This window comes from Coptis chinensis, chromosome 8 (genome assembly GCF_015680905.1).
Source record: "Coptis chinensis isolate HL-2020 chromosome 8, ASM1568090v1, whole genome shotgun sequence".
Lineage (NCBI taxonomy): Eukaryota > Viridiplantae > Streptophyta > Magnoliopsida > Ranunculales > Ranunculaceae > Coptis > Coptis chinensis.
The window spans coordinates 12,597,246-12,621,877 of NC_141463.1; the positions used below are offsets into that span (position 1 = coordinate 12,597,246).

Sequence of the window (24,632 nt, forward strand, 5' to 3'; positions counted from 1 at the left end):
TTGATTTTTTGTGAAGATGATCTTTATCGTGTGGAGAACATCTCTACCAAAAATTAGCTTCTAATTCATTGTATTTAGTGGTGGAGTTTTTTAGAGTCATTTTAACTGGAGTTCATATAACCATCCCCTACAAATGCACTCATTGGCCTCATTTATATATGGCTCTTTAAGTCTTTTAATTAAGTTTTCCAATTTCGTATAAAGTCACTTTTTCACAATATGGACAAAATGGCTAAGAATATCAAATGCTCTATTATTGCTTTTAAGTTCATCAAACAATGGATAACTTTCAAATTAAGCCCAAAAAAACCCCAACCCACCAAAAGATAAAAGCTTAGCCCATAAGGCAATCATTATTGACTAAATCAACAACGATCTAATATTTTTGTGCTACCCAAATAATAAATTGCACATACCTCAGAAGTCTTTGGATCTGCCGTACCATAATTTGTGAGGAGAATTTATAGCCGCCAGATGGGGCCATGCAGGCTCCACACCGGCCTTTTTTATTAGATAGATACTTTTATTAAATGTATAAAAGATACAAAAGTGTCTGCCCGAACAAGGCGAACTGTGAGAGATCAGAGGACCTCACTTACAAGACCTGCAAGTACTGGCAGAAACTCTAAAGCACGGACGCACCTATCAAAACCGCTTTATACGCGGACGCAACGCTATCGGACGCGGCATGGACGCCGGACGCCATCAACACGGCAACCCGCAAGACGCGAAATCTAAACCGACGCAGTCAAGACGCAAGACGCTGCCAACATGGTCCGACGCTGATTTTGACCCAAAAATAAAAAATAAATCAAAATAATATTAAAAACTCAATTTTTTTTATTTTGTTTTGTTAAGACTTATGATATGTTTTAAAATTTGATTAGGAAAATTAAACTTAATTTTATGGTTATTTATCTTTAATAGTTTTGAATTTATGAATGTTGACTAATTTAGTTTATAATGTTTAATTTATATAAAATAAAATTATAAATATTAATTAATTTCATATTCCTTTGAGCTCCTCACCTCCTCCGCTGGCCGTCCATCCTGATGAAAAACAAAAGACCATATAATGCATAAGAAAAGAACACCCTAAACTACTCTCCTAAACTATTAATCCCCTTAGCTCCTCACCTCAACGATGATATCATGCCAATACAAAACAATGTCCTTGAAATTGTAATTTGTTCTTTCCATTAAGCCAGAAGTCCAATACCCTAAGAAAGCCTTAACTTTTATACAAATACACCCTACATCTGGTGGTCTCCTCCTGAAAATGTGATTGTTTCCAGCCTTCCATATAACCCAAATCATAGCATAGGGCACCAATCTCCAAATCTTTGCTCCAAACCTCCTACTTCTCAGTCTCGGCGATGCAACTAGCCATTCCTCCACAATATCAATCTGGACAATTCTTGGGAAAGCACCCCCAATCGATCGGTTGCATAAGAACAGTCCAGCACTCCAAAGCAAAATGACATGCATGCTAAAAATAGATGCATGATGGATTCATTGAAACTACTATACATACATAGAACAAATGGGGAAACATTGAAACCTCTCAAATCGATGAGTCGGCCGTTAGCGTCATCTCGCGACCTTGTAACGCCGACAAAATAAAAAAATCTAACCTTGAGCGGATTGAATAGGAACTTTCCATACAAGTTTCATAAGAGACCTCATATTGCTTGTAATGATCCGAACTATCATGGGCATGCAGGGCTTCATAGAAAGAACTAACATAAAAGTTACTTCTTTGATCCACCTCCAACTCGCGTGCTCCAAGAGTCACTTTGTTCCGTAAAGATTATTTTCCAATAGAGCAAAAATATTAACATATTGCTCTGTCTCCCAATCATTACATGCCCGCCGAAGGTGAAGGTTCCAACTGATGCCATTATGGTTCATCTTACCAAAATCCTGTACCACCCCCAATTTCTTACTGGAGACTTGATAGACAAGAAGAAACTGATATGATAAAAGTTTGTTCCCAACCCATAGGCATTTGCCAAGTAGATTAGCTATCAGTTATCACAATAAAACAAAGATAAAAGACTTCTAATTTTGCACACCACCGTCTGACCCAGTTCCGTTAGTATTCTAAAATTACCCCTAAAAAAGAGTCGTTATTACATTTTGTATTTTTCTTATTTACACTTGAAAAAGAGTTGTTAAATACCCGTTATACCTTTGGTTCAGGAATAATTTTGGTATTAGATGGAATACCAACGGAAAAGAAATGGAAGTCAAACGGCGTGGGGGTAAATCATGATATTTATAAATATTGAGAGTTTTAGAAAAATGTGAGGATTTTAGAAAAATTAACCCTAAAATAAACACCACACCAAACAACTGGTAAAAAATCATAACAAACAAGTTGCACAAAACTGGTCCCTTGAGAATATTATGATATAAACAGAAGTAAAGCACACCTACAAAAAATTAACATTATTATGAGTTTATGACTGTCTCTTTCAAGGAGTACGTGCTCACGGAATTTCTAATTTTGCTGCAAAATCTGGAATATAATATGCATGATGTCGCCCACATATTCCTCCCAAGTCACGAATAGTGGACCGTGCAGCACATTTCCTTTCAAATTTAACGAGCTCAACTAGTTGGGTTGCAGCAGACGGAACGATTATGGGGTGTGATCATGTGAATTGGGTCTGCTGCCATTTTTTTAACGCACACCTATTAGCTTGAAATATTAGAGGCCATGCCAATATGGTCTGCATAGTGCATACTAATGAGTCCTTCTGGCTCACCTTATAAAAAAGAAAAATTGAGATGCACACCAACTTAGATCACTTTGATCTCGATAATGGTTTACCCTCTTTGATGGAGAACTAACGATGTCTTGCTCGACACTTTTAGCATGTCCAAAAATAGAATCCCACTTTTTTAGAAATGGTTCTAAACTTCTAATACTACAACATGGACACCAAATTAATTAATTAGCTGGCCCCATATTATTAGTTGTTAATTAACACAGTTCATGATATAAATTAAGCATCGGCCGGTACCCATTCACAAGAGTGAATACTAAGAGACATAGAGAGGAAAGAAAGAAACAAAGAGAGTGTTGCATTGAAGTATATATTGATGGGAGGAGAAAAAAGAAGCATCATTGTGCCGATATTATGGATGATGGTTTTGGCATTAATGGTTGTAACAAGGACACAAGGAAAGCGGATTAACTTGGGAGGCGTTAAAGAACAAGGATGGAAACCTGATTATAACTACACTGAATGGTCCATGAAGCAACGTTTCTACGTGAACGATTGGCTTTGTAAGCATATATCCATCTCTCTTTTCCTCTTTGCATAGTTTCTTCTACTAGTTAAAATAAATCGTAAAAATATAGTTCCTCTTATTGCTCTTGTACGTGTGTCTTGTTTTTATTGCATAAAAAGTATTGACGAACAAAAATAATACTTGTACAATCATCCCAAGTCACAACCCTAATTCAAAGAGACGGAAGTAACTCTGCTTTTCCCCCAAAGGTGGGGTGGCCGTAAGGGCTGTCAATGGTTTGAAAGTAACTCTGTTTTCCCCAAATAATGGCTGTCAATGGTTTGATAACTAGATAACCGAACCAAATCGATAAAAAACGGTTTGGGTTTTGATAATTTGATTTATTTTCTACCGATTTGAAACCGAACCGATAAGATATTAGTTTGGTTTTGAGTTTGTCCTCTACCAAACCGATATGAATCCGAACCGATAAAATCGATAATATGACATTTTAATAATATTTATAATTAATTTTGTATATGTTTATCAACTGTGTAATTGTAATTAATTGATTTAATTGATTTTATAATTTATGATTCATATTTGGTTTGCAATATTTCTTATCGGTTCGGGAAACCAATCCATTGACAACCCTAGGCGGCGATCCTTTGTACTTTAGAAAATTTACGTGTTTCAACCAGATTTTGCTTTTAAAAGAAAGAAAAAGTACATAACATATATTTTTTGCACGAAAATTTTTGTTTGCAAAACCAAGAAATCTAAAAGGGTAATAGCTTCGTGTTTTTACAAGATAAAATTTGTCCAATAATTTTGTTCTTTTTATGTGACAGATATTCGATATTCTTGGGTTCTACAGGGAAATTTTAATTGGTTTCCAATTACGAAATTGTGAAATAAATTAGAAGAATAACTTAGTAATGATTAAATTGATTAGATGATATTCTTTTTGTTGCGAGATAATTTTCAGTGAAAACACAAACCTTAGGGAATTTAGAAAATAAACCAAGTCATTATCATCATCATCGTGGTCATCATTAATTAACTTTAATTTTATAATGGCTCTGAAAACTCATTCTTTTGGGATCCACTAAAATGGGGAGAATTTGTACAGCTAAGGTGTGTTTGCATATATATAACATTATAACGTAATTTGGTATCAAACTACTTTTTGTGGAACGCTTCACAACTTTGGGATAAAGCCCCATTAGCAAGATTATGGCCCAAACACAGTGCACCTAATGGCTGTCAAAATAACCAACTAGAAAGGACCTTTTGAATTGATTCCAAATCATCCAATAAGAAACACTGAAGTTTGAAACTTTGAACTTGTTCCCAAACAGTGATCACTTCAATGCATTAAAGCTTTATCCTACTGATATTAATTATCTCATCTAATTGCTTCTCACATTGATTCTTTTTGAACTTCAGATTTTGGATACGACAGGAAGTTTTATAATGTTCTTCAGGTGAACAAGACAGCTTATGAGAACTGCATTTCAGAGGACCCAGTATTTAATGTTACGGGAGGGGCAGGAAGAGATGTGTTTGAGCTGAAAAAACCAGTAACATATTACTTTCTAAGTGGTGGAGGGTACTGCTATCATGGCATGAAAGTTGCTGTACACGCTGAAAATCACCCACCACCACCTTCTGAGCAACCTTCACCACCTGCTAAGAATGGTTCCCAATCAAACTTTGGCACCTACAACATAATGCTACTACTAGGCCTAGCCGTCATTACCACCCTGGCTCTTCAAATCATTGTACTGAGATAGTGAGACACTGAGACCATATACTTTGAGGAAAAACACAGGATTGTGCTAAAAGCAGAAAATACTCGTAGTTAGCAAAAGTGCATGATTTGTTTTCGAATTATACAATGAATTTGTATCATCAATAAAGATGCATATTCTGATGTGATTGTGGTAACTTTTTATACATAGTTATTAAACAATGAAATTGTGTGTCTGTGTGTAGATCAGCTAGCTCGCTGATAAAAAAACTTCCTGTAGGAGTGTGGTCACATTAGGCTAATCAAAGAGAAACTATGTGATACAACAAGGGTTCGAGCTTAGTAGAAATGCTACCGTAATTTTCAATGATTCCAGTTGTGATTATCAATGATTCCCAGTGTTAGGCGAACTAAGTAACTTAATTGGGATATACGCAATCCAAAATGATTCTGAATTTTGGTTTCGTCTTGAGTTGGAATAACAAACTGCAATATCCCTCGAAGATACAATATCAATACTCAATTTGCATATTAGTTCAAGATGCTACCAAATTTGTATAAGCATAACACCTGAGGGTATGACATTACTCATCATCGAAGTACAACATCAGAGGGAGGAGAAAAAATCAAAGCAAATGCAACTTTTCATATATTTGGTATTTGGTAACAAAATTTATCAAAATTTCAGGTATCCTTCTAATTCTAGCTCTGATACAATTAACTTTCAGGAAAAGGATCCAAAAGACATCAAATCATGGGAGCCAAAAAAAATAAAAATAAAAAATACAGTGACTTTGCCAATGTAATTGTTTGTTGCTGAAATCCTCCTCCAACCCAATCAGAGGGTGACAGCAGCTGATTCAATAATAATTTCATATATCGATATTCCATTGTCGATTGCCAGTAAGACTATGATGCACCATTCCAAGAAATCGGATTTTCTGTTATGAAGGGCTTCTTGAAGGAAATGAATGTTATGCTGCAAAAGGACACCAAATACAGATACCAGAGACAATCAATTTGACTTTACAACCAAATAAAGTCAACAAATCTACGACAAAGTTTTGTAATAAACCCATAGTGAATGCAAATTAAGTTATACTCATACTCATATGTTTTTCGGATCTTTCACTGATGTTTTCGGGTGTCTCTGAGATTGGTTTCTGATGTTTTTTGTGTTTATTGTATTTAACATAACCAGATGTTTTTAATGGAAATGCTCAATTTTGGTCGGAAGGTCCAGCAAGGGATGTCGTACGTATTTGAGTGTTTTCCCAGTGAATTTGCAGTATTCCCCATGTCAATTTCTAAATTTGGGCACACAATCAGTACCAACAGGTCATTTAGAAGTAAAGAAAAGATAACGAAATTGAATTTGGTACCTCTACAAACTTCAACTTGAAATCAAGGTTTCCAAAACGCTGCGTGACCTCATATTCCTCTCGGAGATACTCTAATATTTGCGCATATTTTCCATCTCTCCAAGCAATTTCCGATCTGAAAATGGAAGAAAAGATAAATGAGGGGCACCAAATCAATATCCCAAATGGAAGCATAAACGAAGGAATCACAAGAGCATACATGGTAAAGTACCAAAACTAAAATTTTAATAATAACTCAATAAAACACAAATTTGTAAGAAGCAATATGCTCCTTATAGCTTGATAAAATCACAAAAACAACACACATCTCCACCAGGAACCTCATGTAAACACTTTGAGAAACTCCGTTGGAGGAGATGTGATGTTTACTTCTATGTTCCTGAAACCAGCTGTCTATTATAAAAAAATAAGATATAACAAGTGAATATCTACTATGGTATGGTTAAGACATACCTATCAAAAAAGACCAACTTTCAAAATTACATCAGCTAGACTTGAGTTTGCCTTCCTACTAGTTGAAATAGCTTCTTTCTCTCCATGGTAAAGTGTCCCGCCTTTTCCATGATGCATTTATATCTGTAAATTCTCCAAGTATACCATCAACCTAAAAAGAAAACGAGTTTTAATGAGCCTCACGACAAATTTAGTACACCTTCTTCCCACAACTTACCAATTACCTTTCTCTCTCAGGAGATACAAACTAGTGTTCAAATTGCAAACTCCAAAAATCAATATATGTGTGTCATTGTTCCAGAATGTGTATGTCGACAGGGTGTGCAAAACCATATTTTATTATCGTTTCTTTTCTTCAACAAACAATATTTTGTTAATAATGAAAAGAAAGTAGTGTGACACCTTTACCAAGACATAAGGGTCTCGGCTACAGAATTAGTCCCATCTTAAGTTAAGCTTTGGTTTTATATGTTCGAGATCAAAATCGTGCATGAGCTTGGATCCATGTTTGAAATGAGGAAAATCGAACCCGAAACCAATTCTTCGGTCAGCAAAGGCCTCTTGGCTGCAGTTGGCTTCAACAGACTTTTCGTCCACTTCTGCTTCTCTGATTGGATCAATGCTTAGACCATTGAAAGCTCATTCCGAGGCGGTCATTTTGACATAAGGTAGGTCCTATTCCGAGTTCTGAGTGCAAAGATACGGTCTTGAGGAAGTTCTCTGGACTTTTTAGGTGCATTGACTTGCCCGTTGACTTTGACTTTTCAGCTTGACCCGGCTTTTTAGAAGCGCTTTGTTTCTTGAATCTTGGCCTTTAATCACGTAACTCCTTTAGCAACCAACCATTGCTCCTTTATCTAGCTAAAGTGGCACATTTCACATAATAGACTTTGAAGCCTGAATGTATAAAACACGTAATCGCGATTAACTTTCTTACTTATTACTTTCCGCATAATTGGTCTAAAAATATGATTATTGGGGTTAAAACTACGGTTTTAGGCTCTTATCACCATCATTTCATGGAATTAAGGACTAGGGATGGAGGTCTAAAGATGATAGTACTTTCTGAAACTCGATACTCAGATACTTTAATTATTGTTTGTGAGAATAATGGAACCGCGGCTTTTACTTTGTCAAAAACTGATTTTTTTTATCGCGGCAATCACCCTCCCCAGATTTGGTCTCATCGGAACGTGTGACCCTACCCGAAACAAAGTAGCAATGGAAATATTACAGATACTTCACTTATAGTTTAGACATTATTCTCACCTGAAAAGATACATCTGGTTACAAAACAACCATCAACAGCTCTAAGTTATATCCATTCATGGAGCAAAATACAAGGACAAATTAGAGCTTTCTGCGACAATTTATGGTAGCCGAGGGGCGGATTAGGCATAAGAAACTAGAGAACCAATTGAAACTTGAAGCAAAGCTTCACGAGCTTGAGGTAATGACTTTATTCATGTTAGTTGGTTAGTTCTTAGAATCTCTATTCACTCGAACTTTGAACGCATGGGTTTGGGGACCAATGACGGTGGTATGCATTGTGTGGACGGGGTGGTGCGGTGTGTGAATCTGGTGGTGTGGTGGTTTTGTTGTGGACTGGTGGCAAAGTGTATGTGGATTGTTGGTGTGTAGTGTGTGGTGGTGGGTGGTGGCGGCGGTGGTGTCAAAACGCAGATTTAGAGTTTTAGAAATATAAAAGCCAAAAGCATATGTGAGTGTTGCCTCCTCCAAACAACCGTACTACAAGATGCCTATAATGAGTCTAGGAATAATTCCCACAAATCAAACACGCCCTACATATACTTTCAAATATTATCATTTATAGGCTTATACCTAAACCTCTAAACATTGAAACCCCCGTGGTAGTCACAAACGTGCATGGGAGACAAAATTGGGCTCGAGGTGAAGTCTAAAAATAAGCATTTTGTAGTTTTGTACATTAGTTGCCGAAACATTTTATGAGGCCTTTTGTCGCAGACATCAAAGCATCATAAAGTCGACATACCTTCAATTGAAGAAGAGGGATTATCGGTTGGACTAAAGTTTCTTTGATGCATCCTTTGATAGGACAATTAACAACGAGCAATCGGAGCAATTCCGAAAAAGAACTCGAGGTGGGGAATTCTAGCGTAAGCATACAAAAAAGTCGAGCCCAAAGACCTAAAGATGCAGAATACTTGGCAGCAGGTTGGGCAATGCTAGCAACCGGGGAAGGAGAACTTCCGCCCACCGGTAGGAGATAACCAAGGAGTCATCACAAGACCTTCGGGGAGGCCGGAAGAAGCAAACCGGAGGATTACCAATGTGGTCGCAGCCATTTTGTAGACTCGGATAGAAGTAGTGCTAGGATTTGATTTTGTAGAACTCGTTATTCATTTACTTTAACGGGTAATGAGATTTTGGGTGAAAGGATTGGTAACTAATAACTTTCTTGAACCTCAACACTAGTAGGCACTTAGACAGGATAGATCTATATATATGATGCTTGCTAGATTAGTAAAAAAAAATCATATGTCGAAGCTAGATCAAGCTAGATAGGGAACCACATCATTTAGATCAGTACAAAAATACATCAATATATCAAGCTAGGTATCCTACAAAATATCAAATATATTAAAGCACTTTTTATACTTAATATATATATATGGCCGCCTAATTGGGTGTTACAAGTGACAATGTGACTGACACATGTAAACTAGACCCATATGTTAAAGAAAACAATACACATGCCTCTTGAGTTTTCATTCTAAGGCTGAAATTGTCGATATGCTTCGCAAACACACATACAATGATGAGCTTGATACTTACAATTGTTTGAACTACCTCCTTTGTGGCATCATCAGCATATTCACCACTTTTGTCTTGTCGAAGCTAAACGCCACAAAAAGAGATCTATCATCTTCATTTATAGGTATCCCATCTTCTATTTATTATCAATTACAAATAACCAAACCAACCAAGTAATATTAGATTACCTACATTGGTTTTATCTAACAACCTTAAATATAATATCTACTTACCATCTTATCGATAAGGCCATCATAACCTAATTTGCTTAGTCAATGGTTACACTTGTTCAAGTTTCTTCTTTCCAATTGAATCTTGCTTAGTTCCTAACAACCCAAATGAAAATAGTATATTATTTTATCACACCTTAACAAAATTATAAATTTATTAGAAATGAAAATTCAAAGGAAATGATGATATATACCTAGAACTCTTCCGATAACCTTATTTTTACAAATTTCTCCCAATCTTGCTTCTTAACATTCGGATAGATTTTTGGTGGATTCATTAGATCGTGGTCATCTATGTAAGGTATGACAAAATATTTTGTCCAATAATTATTAAATTTCCATCATATCTTACCACATTCTTTGCAATCCTTTTTTCTTAAACTTAGGATCCGCCTCAAATTTTTCCCTCGCAAATAACCAAGGCGAGATGAGTCTACACTTCTAGAAAGACAACAATAATAATTCAAAATCAGTATAATAGGCAAAAACAACCTTACCAGCACTCAAAATCAATCCCATACATCATCTTTTATTTGCTTGTCAACTTTCATCTTTTATTTTCTTGTCAACTTTCATCCAGTTTGGGTACTCAGCTAGTGGAACCATATTTTTAACTAGTGTGCCAACCCAATTACTGAACTCACTTCGAATAAATGCACCTTTGATCTTTCCTTTCGCATTAAACTCCACCACAAGCTTACCTTTAAAATGCTTAGTGAGTGAAAGCTTTTTAGCTTGACCCCTAACACTTGTAATATTGTCACCTTCCTCGATTGGATGCTTCCTTTTTTTTTGAGATGATTTGGCACTTGTTTTTGGATCCATATCTAACTAAACCTTTAAAAAAAAAACTATAGAATAGGAAAATCATTAGAAGATGACATGATCAATAGAAATAAGCATGTCTATGGCAAAAACCTAATATCATAATTTGAACAGAACCAAAATAATCGTAAGGCCAATACATAAAAGACAAAAGTTGGTCACAATCTCTTATTAACAAACCAAATTTCGATTCCACCACAAAAAACAATGAAAACTAATAAATCAAGAAGTTTTTTTATGCTCAACCCAAGTGCCCTCACAATCTTCATGGACGTAAACTGACTGAGATTCGTCATTAACTTCCAATGAGTAAACATTTGGCAATTCAACAAAATTGTCATCTCCTACATGAGCATCAACGAGCTCATCATCATTATCGTCGTCGTATTCGTGAAAGCATCTTTGAGGAGATTCTACAACAACTGACCACGTTGGGTCAAGTTGATCAGGTACATAGAAAACTTGACCGGCCTGAGAAGCTAGGATGAAGGAATCAAATTTATGGCCAACTCTACCAAGATCCACTAAAGTGAAACCCATGTCATCTTTCCCAATTGCATTCTTGCTATCAACCCAGTCAAACTTGAACATTGGAATCTTGAAATTTGTATAATCAAGCAACCATATTTCAACAATAACATCGTGAGAAAGACATGTTCAAAAAAATCGGTTTTGATCCTTTCAGGCTTGAAACCTCCGGTGTTGTTTTTTGCCAAACTCACGCCATTGTTTTGATTTACTCGTAAAGCGTCTTGCCGTTTCGTAGCAAAACGATAGCCATTAGTGACATAGGTAGAATATTTGTAAACATGTGCCAAAGGCCCCTTCTGGATAGGGTTCTATACTAAAAGCATTACTTTTGTATTAACTCTAATTCTTTATTTTTTTAATGAGAATCATATGGGCAAATGTTGTGCATATTATATATGTTATTAGTTATATGCATGTGTCTAATATTTTATGTTGTAGATGATATGGTGTGTGGTGACCCCATAGAAGATCATATCATCGGTACCTTATAAAGTATAAGTAAACGTTCACAACCTATATGGATTTGGACAAACCATTAGTATGGTTGTAGTATGATATGGTATTAGTCTATCTTAACTATAGGATTACACTAGTACACTTTGTGTGTATTGAATAGGACCAAGTGAGGTTATTTCTTTTTATACTGACTATATAAGAGAACAAACACTTTTGTTATTATGGATGCTTGTCCTCTTAATCCGGATATAATAACGGCACTTACGCATTGTACATTGCTTTTAAATCATCAATGAGTAAGATTCATTTGTGAATCAACAAACTCGATGGATTGGGTAATGACATTGTATGTAAGGTGTGTTGTTGATTATAGAAGGAATCTGTAACCCACAGGAAGTTGGGTTGATGATGTCCCCTTGAGGAGCTCATAAAGATTGTCATGTAAACCCTACAGGTGGATTTATTCAGACATGACAATGAGGTTGAGTGGTACTACTCAAGGACATAAGAAGTTGATTGATGTAGTTGTCAAGAATAACTTGACTTAATCAACGGGCATTCGATATCTTAAACACGGGGAGATCAACAAGCATATAATATGGAGCCTATAAATATAGCACGTAATTTGGGATTAGGGCAGTAGTGCAACAATGGCCTTTAGTGGAATAAGCCATTTGTTGACGGACTTGGGCGCAGTGTTCGGCTTAACATGGGAAGCCCAAGCCCGTCAGGAGGCCCAACCCTAATTTCTCCTCATGGTCCCTGTTATAGCCTATAAATAGAAACCCTTCTCTCCTGGCCAAATTCACTATTCATTATTTCATTTTTTATTGGAAAAGAGAGGCAAGGAAAGAGAGAAAGAAAGGGTTGGTAGATCGCTTCCCACAGGGGGCCAGGGCATAGAAAGTCTAATAGCATAGGCTAACAAAAATTGCTTAAATCCATTGTTTCATCATTAATTGATGAGAACACTTGTTCCCCATCGGGTCAATAAAAACCTACAATTATCATATAAATAAGCGATGCGATGAGGAGAATAAGATTCATCAAGACTTACCATTAGAGGTCTGCCAACCCGATTGCGCACAATCATGTTAAGGGAACTAGAACCCATAGGTGTCACTCTCGAGCAATTCTTCAAAGGATCTGCTGCCCTCTGATGATTTGAGGAGATTTTATAGCAAACAAACACACTCTTGAACTCCTAGAATTTACTATAGAAAAACCAAAAAATATAGTACTGGATGTATGTTGAACTAAGGGCACGGGCGCACTCAGAATGGCTTATGTCAGAGGGCGGGCGCGCATTCTATTGATAAAAACAAATTCTGCGATCTTTGGATTACAAAGACAGCGCCGCTTCTATGTTAATGCAATATATAGGGGATAAGCCTCCTCGAGCAAGACTTGTGATATGAATTTCAGAGGTGCAGAGTGAAGTACATGGCGTGCCATGTATTTATAAGCCACAAGCTTCTTAAACAAAAGGTTCCCAAATTGATAAGGAAAGAGATGGAATAAGAAAAGGGCTTCTAAAACCAAAATAGAAAAAGCCAAGAGCGGAGACTCCACAACCAAACCTATATGGTTTTAAGCATGGAATCAAAATAACAATCTTGATGCTTCTAACCCTTGAGGTTGCACCAAATAACAGTAGCCAAATCTAGCTACACTCTATTAGCAGGATGCTCATATAAACTATATTCCTTAAGCATTGCAATATTAATTCCAAAAACAAGTAGATATGGTAAAATACATTGCTAAACAAATAATGCCACCCCCAAACAAGTCGGAAGGGTGGGATTCATGAAAAATAGATAGTATGCGTAGACAAAAATTAAACCAACTTAAAATTCAAATAACAACCAACTTACATAATCTAATATTAACTATTTAAACTAACAACTGGGAATACTAATTCTACTAAAATAGGGAAATTTTCTTAAAAAAATAATACAAATGAACTAGCCACGAGGAGGAAGCCCCCGACACTCCGCTTTCCAGAGTCAGAGAGGAAGAACCATCATGAGTTTGTCAGGGTCAGAGAACTTTGTCTTCAAACATGCCTTTGTTGTTCCCATACAATATCCATAGACTTCCCAACGCCATTATAAGTACGAGCGAGAGTCTCCATGTTAGCCTGGAGATCCTCGTGACTATCACCGAGCAACTCAATATTTGACTGAAGCTTATCTTGGTTACGGATAATGGTACCTTGCCTAGTCTGGATGGCCTCACAGAGGTCACTAAGAGAACATTGGCCTATTCGGATCATCTCATACTAGTTATGGAGAGATCGCATGCCACGATGAAGTAAGGAGAAACAGGCTATATCCATAGTAGCCCTTTCCAAGGCTCCTGCATCAAAATAGGCTGCATCTTCCTCCTCCTACTCCTCCAATTCTATCTCAGCAGCCAAAACTTCTGGCAAATTCCATTCCATCTTAATATACTCTCGATAAATACGTGCATTCTCATGCAACTTCAACTTAACCTTACTAGATTTCAGAACACATCCCCAATACAACATAATCTTCGTGATCAATGCAGGGAAAGCTGCGGTCAATTGACCAACTGCTATAATCTCATTTAATAAAAATTCGAGGATGCAAAACCCATACCTTCTATTCTGAAAGGTTCAGAGAATATGCAGACAACTCGAATTTATGTCACTGGCTTTCGTGGTGTCAATAAGATTCCTGCCAACCCATTGAGCCACCGCCAGTTAGTTTCTTCTCAGAGACGATTGACGAACACAATGCGACCCAGGATTGTAACATCCTTCCAACACCGTCTCCATCATTAAAGTACTGATACCTCCAAGTTGAGATTCCTGCATGGTGACTACGATGTCTCTTTCCTCAATGCCAGTAATCTCAGCCAACACTGCTGTACTCAACTCCTTACGACTACCATTCACATCCAGTACAATCTTACGACCACTAATCTCCCTCTTCTTGTAAAAAGAGAACACCAAATCAGGGTGATAAAAATCATCAGCAGGATACCACAACCCTTCCCACTTCCTAATACGCATTTCGGTATCGAAGAAAGGTGCAAACTGTGCACTAGAAAAAACTTGTTCTAGAAGAATTTTTGGGTTTTAGGAGCCATGGAGATCTGGAATTGGATATTGTGGTGATGGTTAAGGTGTGGGAGAGTGAAAAAATAACTCGGTTGAAATTGGAAGGGTAGGTGTGTGGAGGTAAGGGCACGGGCGTGCTTCATATGGCCTGAATAGGAGGGCGTGCGTGCTTAATTTTTTTCTTTGGTTCAGGCGGTGTTCTTGAGTGGAGGCGAGGAAGAAAAAGAGGAAAAACGCGTGGGGTTTTAAAAAAAGGAGTCACTTGCGTGGCACATGACCTCATAGGGTTTTAATTTTCGGGCCCAAGCCCAAAACAAATCCATAATGCCCATCATGTCCTATGCCTCGTATAACTTAAAACTAAAATTCCCAATTCGTTAACAATCCGATTTTGGCGAATGAGCTATGAAAATTATCAGTAGAGAAAATATAATCGAATGATCTATAAAAAAAAAACTCAAATCTAACCGTGGTTGACACATAAGGAGATGGAAATTGCCTCAAAATGCGTGAATGGTATAAGTTATGTGATCGAAAGAAATCTAAATTCATAGATAGTGTCAACCCGAATCAAAGCATGACTAAACGACATAAGGAATAAGAATAGGAAATTGAATGGTCAAGAATGGAAAGACCAAACACCCCACCCCCCAAACAAATTTTTTGAAAACAGGGTTTAGAAAATTTGTTTTAAAACGTGGGTCTTTTAAAGTTAGATTCTCGAGACTTACTAGACTAATGTTTATTGGGTTTTAATATTTTTTTTACTTTTTATGAAAGGTTTAATATAAAAGAAAACAATATAGCAATAAGGACGTAAATCACTCCATAGAGAAATACGTCTCAAAAACAAGAAAACATGCAAGAGTGGAAAGCGTGAATTATGTTAAACGTAGACTTATGATCCGGTACTTACAGCCACACACTCCAAAAGGAGGGCCACGTTATCTTAATGGTGCACTACCAATATATAAGGAAATGAAAGGAAGTACACCAAACATCAAAGGTCAGTCCTCATAGACTGGGTCTTGTAAAAAGACATTCTCCACATATATGAACCTTAACTCGTGAAAATGTTTTAAACGTTGACCATTGACTTGAAAGGTATTGTTGTCCTTGGGATTTACCAAGGTGATTGCCCTATGAGGGGTGACTTCAGTAACCAGAAAAGGACCAGACCAATGGGTTTTTAATTTTCCTTAGAAAATAAGCAAACGTGAGTTATAAAGCAAAACCTTTTGACCAACTACAAACTCTTTATGCAAAATCTGTTTATCATGAACACGTTTCATGTTAGCTTTATAATCATTTACGAGATCATAAAAATCGCTACGGATTTCTTTAAGCTCATTTAATTACAATTTGCGTTTGACACCCGCCTCATCAATATTGAAGTTCAGGGTTTTTATAGCCCACATAGCACAGTGCTCCAATTCAACGGGCAAGTGACAAGGTTTTCCAAACACAAGTCTAAAGGGCAACATTCCTATAGGAGTTTTAAAAGCTGTTTGATATGCCCATAAGGCATCTGTTAGACGCTTAGACCAATCTTTCTAATTAGGATTGACTGTCGTTTATAATATTTTCTTAATTTCCCTATTAGAGACTTCTGCTTGGCCACTAGTTTGTAGATGATAAGGAGTTGTCACCTTATGGATAACTCCATATTTATTAACTAAAGAAGCAACAACTCTATTGAAAAAATGTGTTCTGCCATCATTAATAATGGCTTTAGGGATGCCAAAAAGAGAGAAAATGTATTCCTTAACAAAAAAAAAATACAAGTGTCGTATGGTCATTGCTACGGCAAGCCATGGCCTCTATCCATTTGGAAACGTAGTCCATGGAAACAATAATATAAATAAAACCGCAGGAAATAAGAAAAGGACCTATAAAATTAGTGCACCATACATCAAAAATTTCCACTACCATAACGGGATTTAAAGGCATCATATTACGTTTAGTGATACGCCCAAGTTGTTGGCATATAACACACATCCTGCAGTGTACTTGGGCATCTTTAAAAAGGATAGGCCAATAAAAACCACATTAAAGAACTTTAGCTGCCATTTTCATACCACTAAAATGGTCTCCACATGTGATAAGAGCCCAAAACTTTAGTTTTAACCCCTTAATAATATTACATTTAGACCAATTATTTTTATAATAAATAAAAGTTAGTACTGTTTATGTGCTTTTGTATATTTCAGGTATTGGAGTCAAATATGTGAAGAAATATGTTACTTTTGCAAGAGAAATGAGCAAAGGTTGGTTGTTAATAAGTTTTATGATTAAAGCCCAAGTTTCAAGGAGAAAAAACATTTTTAAAGCCCAGTCAAAGTCAATGCGGGCAGAAAAAGAACATAAAAGTCAATAGAACTTTCGTAGGTCGTATCTTTGGACTCAAACCTCGGAATTGGGCCTACTATATGTCAAAACGACCTGCTCGGAAAGATATTTCTAATGGTCCATGCATTGACCCAATCAGAGGAGTAAAACTGGATGAAAAGGCTGTTGCAGTAATTTCTAGCAAAGAAACCCTTTTTGGACTTGAGTAATTATGTTTTAGGCTTGATTTAGTGGCCCAAAACATGGCTTCGAAGCCTATGCACAAAAATTGTAAATCTAACATCTCCTATATAAAGAGGACTAAGGCAACTTTCTTAGGGGATAACCCTAATTAGTTTAATTTTAATTAGCACTCTCTCCTATTACTAAAAGAGAACCCATTAGATAATAAATTAGTTTTCTTCTTTTGTTTTAAACCATAGTTATTGTTTTATTAGCCTAGCCACCTTAATTCAAGTCAAGTTATCTTTATTAAAGTAGTTCTTCATTATGTCTTGTTCTACTTATCATTTTGTTTATCATAGTCTCATAATTTATAGCTAAACCTCCATTTAGAGGGTCGATTAACGCAGCTTGATGAAGACTTGATGTATTAGTATAGAATAGTTGTAGTAAGATATTCCACTCTAGAAGGTAGTTAATTCACTATGAGAATGGGTTTCAATTGCCTCACATGCTAATTAATAGTTGGTAGAGATGTCATGAATAATTAGGGAATAAAAAGACATAACCTTTATGTGGAAACATAAAGATTAGAAATACTACAAAATCTACACTAGCATATTAAGAATTAATCAAGGTGGAATCAAATCCCCCTAATCTCTTTTTCTCATTCGCATCTTCTCATTAAATTGCCATAGTATAATTCAGAATATCTTAATTAGTTATTTTCGTCATATTAGTATAATTAAATTATTGCTCTCATTAATATTGTAGAATTGTTAAGTTAGAGAAATTTACGTCTAAGCAACTAGGAGTGGAATGAATTCTGACTCCAATTTTATTATAAGATAATTGAGAGTAGAACTTTGATAACAACTAGTGGTAATTCACGTTTTTACTTCTACCAAGTTTAATTAGTTAAGTAGGAGTAAAAGCGTGTTTTTATATTTATCAAATGGCGTCGCTGCCATCTTAGTTGTGTTTAGATTTGTTTCCCTTTGTGTTTTCAATTTTACCAATATCCCACTTCACCCACCCACCCGATTGTTTGTGTTCTCATTGTGTTTATTTTTTTTAGAAAAAACGGGATTTTTTGCTCTTGGAAGTCGATTTGAAATTTTTTTCGAAACAGTACCTTGATCGCACCCGTGCCCCTAATACCTCTATTTTTTAGCGTGCCTGTCCTCTTTGTACTGGATTTTTTTTTTTGAAATAGTACTTTGACTGCGCACGCGCCCTTGGTTACTCTAAATTTGAGCGCGCCCGCGCCCCTTCGGAAGAAAGCCCGATTAACCGGTTATATACAAGCTCTTTTTTTGTTCAAGTTATTTTATTATTCAGTGTTCCGAACTTCTTCAATACACTAAGATTGCATATCAAAGACGCTATTCATACACGTAGCAAGGAGGCATTCAGGTACTCCTTCTTTCACTCCTCGTCTCTTCTATCAGAAGAGTTTTAATTCTAGTATATCAGGTTGTTGTTTGACTGCTGCTAGTGGTTTTTTTTTTCATATTGAATTGGGTTTAGCCTTGCATGAGATTAAGGTCTGGTAAGAGTAAACCATCTAACGTTATCTATCGTAAACGTCATCGCACACGCCTATCTAGAATACCACACACTACACCTGCATCAATGGTTTGAATTTTAAAAAGCGAGACTCCTCTCTCTAATTTTTACAAAGCCCTAAACGATAGCCCTAAGTTATGCATCGTTCTTGCAAACCCAAGTGGGGATTTTCGACTTCCCCTAATATATTTAATTTGTTACCGTTTTTCATGGGTTAAACCATGAGAAGCCTTATCAGCATATCATTAGGATAGAACAAGTTCTTACCATATTTTATCATCCTACCGTAGGTTCGGAACAAATTAAACTAAGGGTGTTTCCTTCCACCCGAGCGATAAAGCGGCATCTTGGTTAATTGCCCACGCACCTAATTCTCAGAGACTCATGGGCCAAACTTGTTCAATTGTTCATGGAATAGTTTTACCCACCACACGGAAGACAGGATAAAATGCTTCAAAAGATTCATTTCTTCCGCCATAATCCTCATGAATCCTTTTTAGAGGCTTGGAATCGTTTCATCGATCTTCTCATTGAGTGTCCACATCATAACCTTGCGAAAGAGATGCTTGTTCATGCCTTTTCAATGGGCTTTTGCATCATCATAAAGAGATTCTTGATATAATGGGGGGTAGTTTCCTTAGTAAAGGCTTTTAGAGGCTTATAGGTTTTAGAAGATCAATCTAAGCGTAATAATAAGCGGGGGTAATGATATCCCTCGCCTCGCTAATTCTTCTCCATAACCAAGGCTACCAAGATGTTTGAGGTTAAATTTGATCCGATCTTAGAACTCTAGTCGAATCTCTCACAAAAAGGTAGAAGCCATTTTTGTTCAACAAAAGCCTACTCCTATCATGAACATCAACTCTATTTCATGTAATTTTTGTTTGAGTCCTAAGCATCGACTCCTATATTGTCCTCGTCTATGAACAACCATCCGCACAAAGAGGATAATGTTTACTCCATAAATAGCGAACCTAACGCACCTTGGAGACAAAACCCCAACTTTGGTTGGCGAAATAATCAACAAGTTACACCTCCGGGTTTAATAATCAAAATGTTTGGCTAGCTTAACAACTACAACCAAGCTCCACCAAGGCAAGGACAAGGGTAAGGTAATTATAATAATTATAATAATAATAGAGGTATCGTTCGGTTAATAACAACTATCATAACCCCCCGTTAATAATCAACGTGAGATAGTTCCCGCCACACCACCTATGGCCACTACACCTTCACAACCGGATCGTTTTCGACACCTACATGCAAGCTAACCAACAGATTTTACAATCCATACAATAGTTAACCCAAGAGAAAACCCAACCGAAAGGTGTGTTTCCAGGTTAAGCTATACCAAATCCTAAAACACCAAACACAGCCTTTGAAGTAACCAGTAATACTAGTAATGCAAATTTACACGTAGGTGAGTTAAATGCCATCAGCATTCTCCGTTTTGGCAAAGTGGTTGATAATGTCGTAACTATGCCCATTAATACACCACCAGTGGTCGTTGAAAATGAAAAATTACTAGATACCGATATAGAAACTAAAGATCCTACTCCTGTAAAGGTACCAGTTAAACCACAACCCAAGAGGAAAGCGGCCAAGGTTAAAACTCCTATTGATCCATATTCTGAATATAGAGAGAAACCAACATTTCCCCAGAGACTAGCCATGTTAAATAAGGATACAAATTTTGATGTAATTAGGGAAGTTTTTAAAAATCTAACGATAAACCTATCTTTTCTTGAAGCTATTAAAAAATTACCACAACATGCTAAGTTTCTAAAAGAATTGTGCACTACTAGGCGGAAAAAAACATTCCTAAAGATGTCTTTTTAACTGACAGTTTCCCACTCTATCTGAACATAATGGAATCTGTAAGTACAAGGACTCGGTCGATCCCCATCAGATAATACACCTTAGGGGATACCCACATGACGACTACGCTATTAGACCTGTGGGCGAGTGTTAACATACTCCCTTATTATTTATATAAACAAATAGGTCTAAAAGATATGCAACCAACTAAAATGACATTGCAATTGGTTGACCGTTCTATTAAGTATCCTAAGGGTGTTGTTGAAAACGTGCTGGTTAAAGTTTAAGATTTTTACTACCTAGCTGATTTCATTATCCTCGACACAGAAGTCGCTAACGACTCTGTTCCTATCATTTTAGGGTGTCCCTTCTTGGCAACTACCACGATGGTTCGATGTCCATGTCCTTTATCCATCTTTATGTTGACGTAAATGTTTTCAAAATGATGTAACAGTTACCCGATACAACTATTGAAGTTAGCATGATTGAGAGCTTAGCTAAAGATTATTTCAATAATACATTTCCAAAGAATCAGATGCACAAATTCCTTTTCTTTGGAAGTTTCGACTCCGACGCTTTCGTCCCCACACTAGTAGATACCCCTCTTATGGATGAAGACAAAGATCACAATTTCGACTCCTTGGACGAGATTGATGACTTTCTCAAAGATGCAGATGAATACCATAATTATGTGGATGCAACCAAGCTAGATGAGGAATTCGACGAGTTTCTAAAAGCCTGTGATGATCCACCCTCTCAAGAACTACCTAACACACCACCCAACCATCACCCACCTGAGCTAATCCCTCATAAAATCTAATCATTTACCACCACCTCGATTCCCCTTCCTCCACCTTTTCAAAGGAACCTTGAGTTTACACTTAACCTTTTTGCTTCTCCGTTGCTTCATGACTTCCTAAACCCATCTGGTAAGGACATAATACCCAAAAAAGAGTCACTTGACATATTTATTTTCAGATGTGTGATAATACCAACCCATGCCACCAATGAGTTTTGTGCTAAACCCACATTCTCATTTTTTCCATTCCTTCCCTCTAAACCTTATCCATATCTCACATATCTTCCACAACCATCCATTTTTTCACGATCTTTCACTTAGCTACCCTTTCGTTGGAGAAAAAAAAAGACATTGTATGCTAAGTTAGGTTCTAGATCCTTCAGTATTCACTCTCATTTTGCTACGCCACGTCATAGGAAATCTTGGTACCTAATTCTGTTTGGGTTTCCAGTCCGTGTTAATTATTTATGGACAGACCCGCAACTCTTTAGATTGTTGATATATGGTAAACTACATATTAATTATATTTTAGATAAAGTCTCGAGTATCTGACTATAAAAGACTCATTTTATTCTTTGGTGTACTCCATTCCAATCTTATATTATAGGAGTGCACCATTAAGATAACCGGGCCCTCCCTTTCGAGTGTGTGGCTGTAAGTACTGGATCCTAAGTCCACGGTTAACGTAATTCACGATTTCCACTTTTGCATGTTTTCTCGATTTTTGAGTCATGTTTCTTTATGGAATTATTTATGTCTTTATTGCTTTATTGTTTTCCTTTATATTAAACCTTATTCATAAAAAAAATAAAAAATTTTAAAAACGATAAACATTAGTCTAGAAAGTCTCAGGAATCTGACTTTAAAATACCCACGTTTTAAAACAAATTTTCTAAACCATGTTTTCAAAAATTTGTTTGGGGGTGGGGTGTTGGTCTTTCCATTCTGGATCACTCAACTTTCTATTCTGGCCTTTCCTCATCTCGTGGCTAGTTTGTTTAGTTGTATTATTGTTTTTAGGAAATTTCCATGTTTTTAGTAGACTATTTTTTTATTTCCAGTTGTTCAGTTAAGTAGTTAATTTTGGATTATGTATTTGGTTATTATTTGAATTTCAAGTTAGTTTAAATTTTGTCCGAAAGCATGCTATCTATTTTTTTCATGAATCCCACCTTCCCGACTTGTTTGGGGGTGGTATTATTTGGTTAGCATTGTATTTTATCCTATCCACCTATATTTGGAATTTAATATTGCAAGGTTTTGAGAATATGGTTTGTGTCAGCATGTTGCTAATATGGTGTAGCTAGAATTAACTACTCTTGGTTTGTGCAACCTCAAGGATTAGAAATTTGGATGATTGCTATTTTTAATTCCAGCCTAAAAGCTATAGGTTTGATTTTGGAGCCTGTTTCTATTTTGGTTTTAGAAGCCTTTTCTTATTAAATGTATTTCCGTATCAATTAGGGAAACTTAAGGACCTTAGATTAAGAAACTTAGGTTATATAAATACATGGGATGATCTAAACTTCACACAACACCTCTCACTTCATACCACATATAGCACTCGGAGCGCGCACGCCTTCTCTGATGCCTTATAAAAGAGCGCACCCGCGCCCAAGGACCTGGAACACAGAGTCAAAGTTGAGCATGTACGCCCTCTTCCATAGACCATTCTGAGCGCGCCCGCGCTCTAACCTCAACATACCTCCAGTTCTATTTTCTGCGGTTTTTCGCACTCACTTCCAGGAGTTTAGTAGTGTATTTGTTTGCTATGAAATCTCCTCAAATCATACCGGAGCAGTCCTTCAAAGAATTGCTCGAGAGCGACACCTATGGATACTAGTTCCACGACTTGATTGTGCAAAAAGCGGGGATGGCAACCTCTAATAGTAACTCGCCGATAAAACATATTCTCCTACGCCATTCGCTTATTTCTATGATCATTGTAAGTTCTTTTATCGACTGGATAGGGAACAAGTGTTCTCTATCACCATTGATGATGTAACAATGGACATAACCAAGTTTTTGGTAGCCTTTGCTGTTGGGATGCATATGCCTGCTCCCCAAAACTCATGGGGCTATATGTCTGATAATATATACCTATATAACTATGAGTGTTTCCATGAGACTTATGGGGTGAGGATTTTTCATGTAGAGGACCAAGGGAATCTTAACGTAGCCCTTGGTAGCCTGTCCCTTAACGTCGGCACTATCCTGTTCTTTATCATGATAAATATCTTAGGGAAATGGCATTTTTCTTCTGCGAATAATGTCACTTGTGACATCTTCCTTGCTCTAACTGAGGGACGTATGCTCTATGACCTTCCCCAGACCTTAGTGTCCCTAGACCTTAGTGTCCAGTTTAGCACGAGCCCAAAGTATGAAGCATAAGTACCTTCTTATGCCTATTTTGGTTTGCCACATAATGCTATTTTTCTTTCCTAAGTTCTGTACCCGTTTCAAGATTGCATTATACTCTCTTTCCGTGCAATGATTTGGCTGGGGTGGAGGCTACAACCTAATTGGGTTGCACCTTACACCCCATCCGACCAAATGGCTTTTTAACAGGGTTAGCAAAGGTAGATGATAGATGGCATGAGGCCTGGCAAATTATCATGGCTTGGCAGGATGCAAAGGAACCTTACTTCTTTATAGAAGAAGAGGATAACGTTTAAATGCTGGATATGAGGTAAGTTTTACTTTTTGTTCATGTCTGCTTATGTCCCAAGTAATCTTTTTTGTTATTCCCATAACGAGTGGAACTCATATGGGAGTTGCATCTATTTTTATTTATCTATATTAGTATGTTCTAAATTTGTTTTGCAGGTGTTCTAAAATTTTAACGCATTTCTGATAAGGTTATATACTAAAAACATTACTTTTGTATTAACTCTAATTCTTTATATTTTGAATGAGAATCATATGGGCAAATGTTATGCATATTATATATGTTATTAGTTATATGCATGTGTCTAATACTTTATGTTGTAGATGATATGGTATGTGGTGACACATAGAAGATAATATCATCGATTACCTCTTTATAAAGTATAAGTAAATGTTCACAACCTAGATGGATTTGGACAAACCATTGGTATGGTTGTAGTATAATCTGGTATTAGTCTATCTTGACTATAGGATTACACTAATACACTTTGTGTGTATTGAATAGGACCAAGTGAGG

The 24,632-nt window shown here is 36.6% G+C and overlaps 1 protein-coding gene and 1 long non-coding RNA gene across 2 annotated transcripts; one reads left to right on the forward strand and one right to left on the reverse strand.

The window, feature by feature from the left end:
• The first annotated feature begins 3,023 nt into the window (after positions 1–3,023).
• On the forward strand, positions 3,024–5,036 carry LOC147480013 (early nodulin-like protein 20). Its single transcript, XM_086578543.1, has 2 exons — positions 3,024–3,295; positions 4,690–5,036. Exons 1-2 carry the CDS (start codon positions 3,109–3,111, stop codon positions 5,034–5,036), a joined length of 534 nt encoding a protein of 177 aa, XP_086434669.1. The 5' UTR covers positions 3,024–3,108.
• Positions 5,037–5,612: 576 nt separating this feature from the next.
• LOC147480014 (uncharacterized) lies at positions 5,613–6,585 on the reverse strand. The gene is made up of 2 exons (XR_015205856.1): positions 6,376–6,585; positions 5,613–5,972 (listed from the first exon to the last, which is right to left on the reverse strand). It is a non-coding gene; the product is annotated as an uncharacterized LOC147480014 (long non-coding RNA).
• Between the last annotated feature and the right edge of the window lie 18,047 nt (positions 6,586–24,632).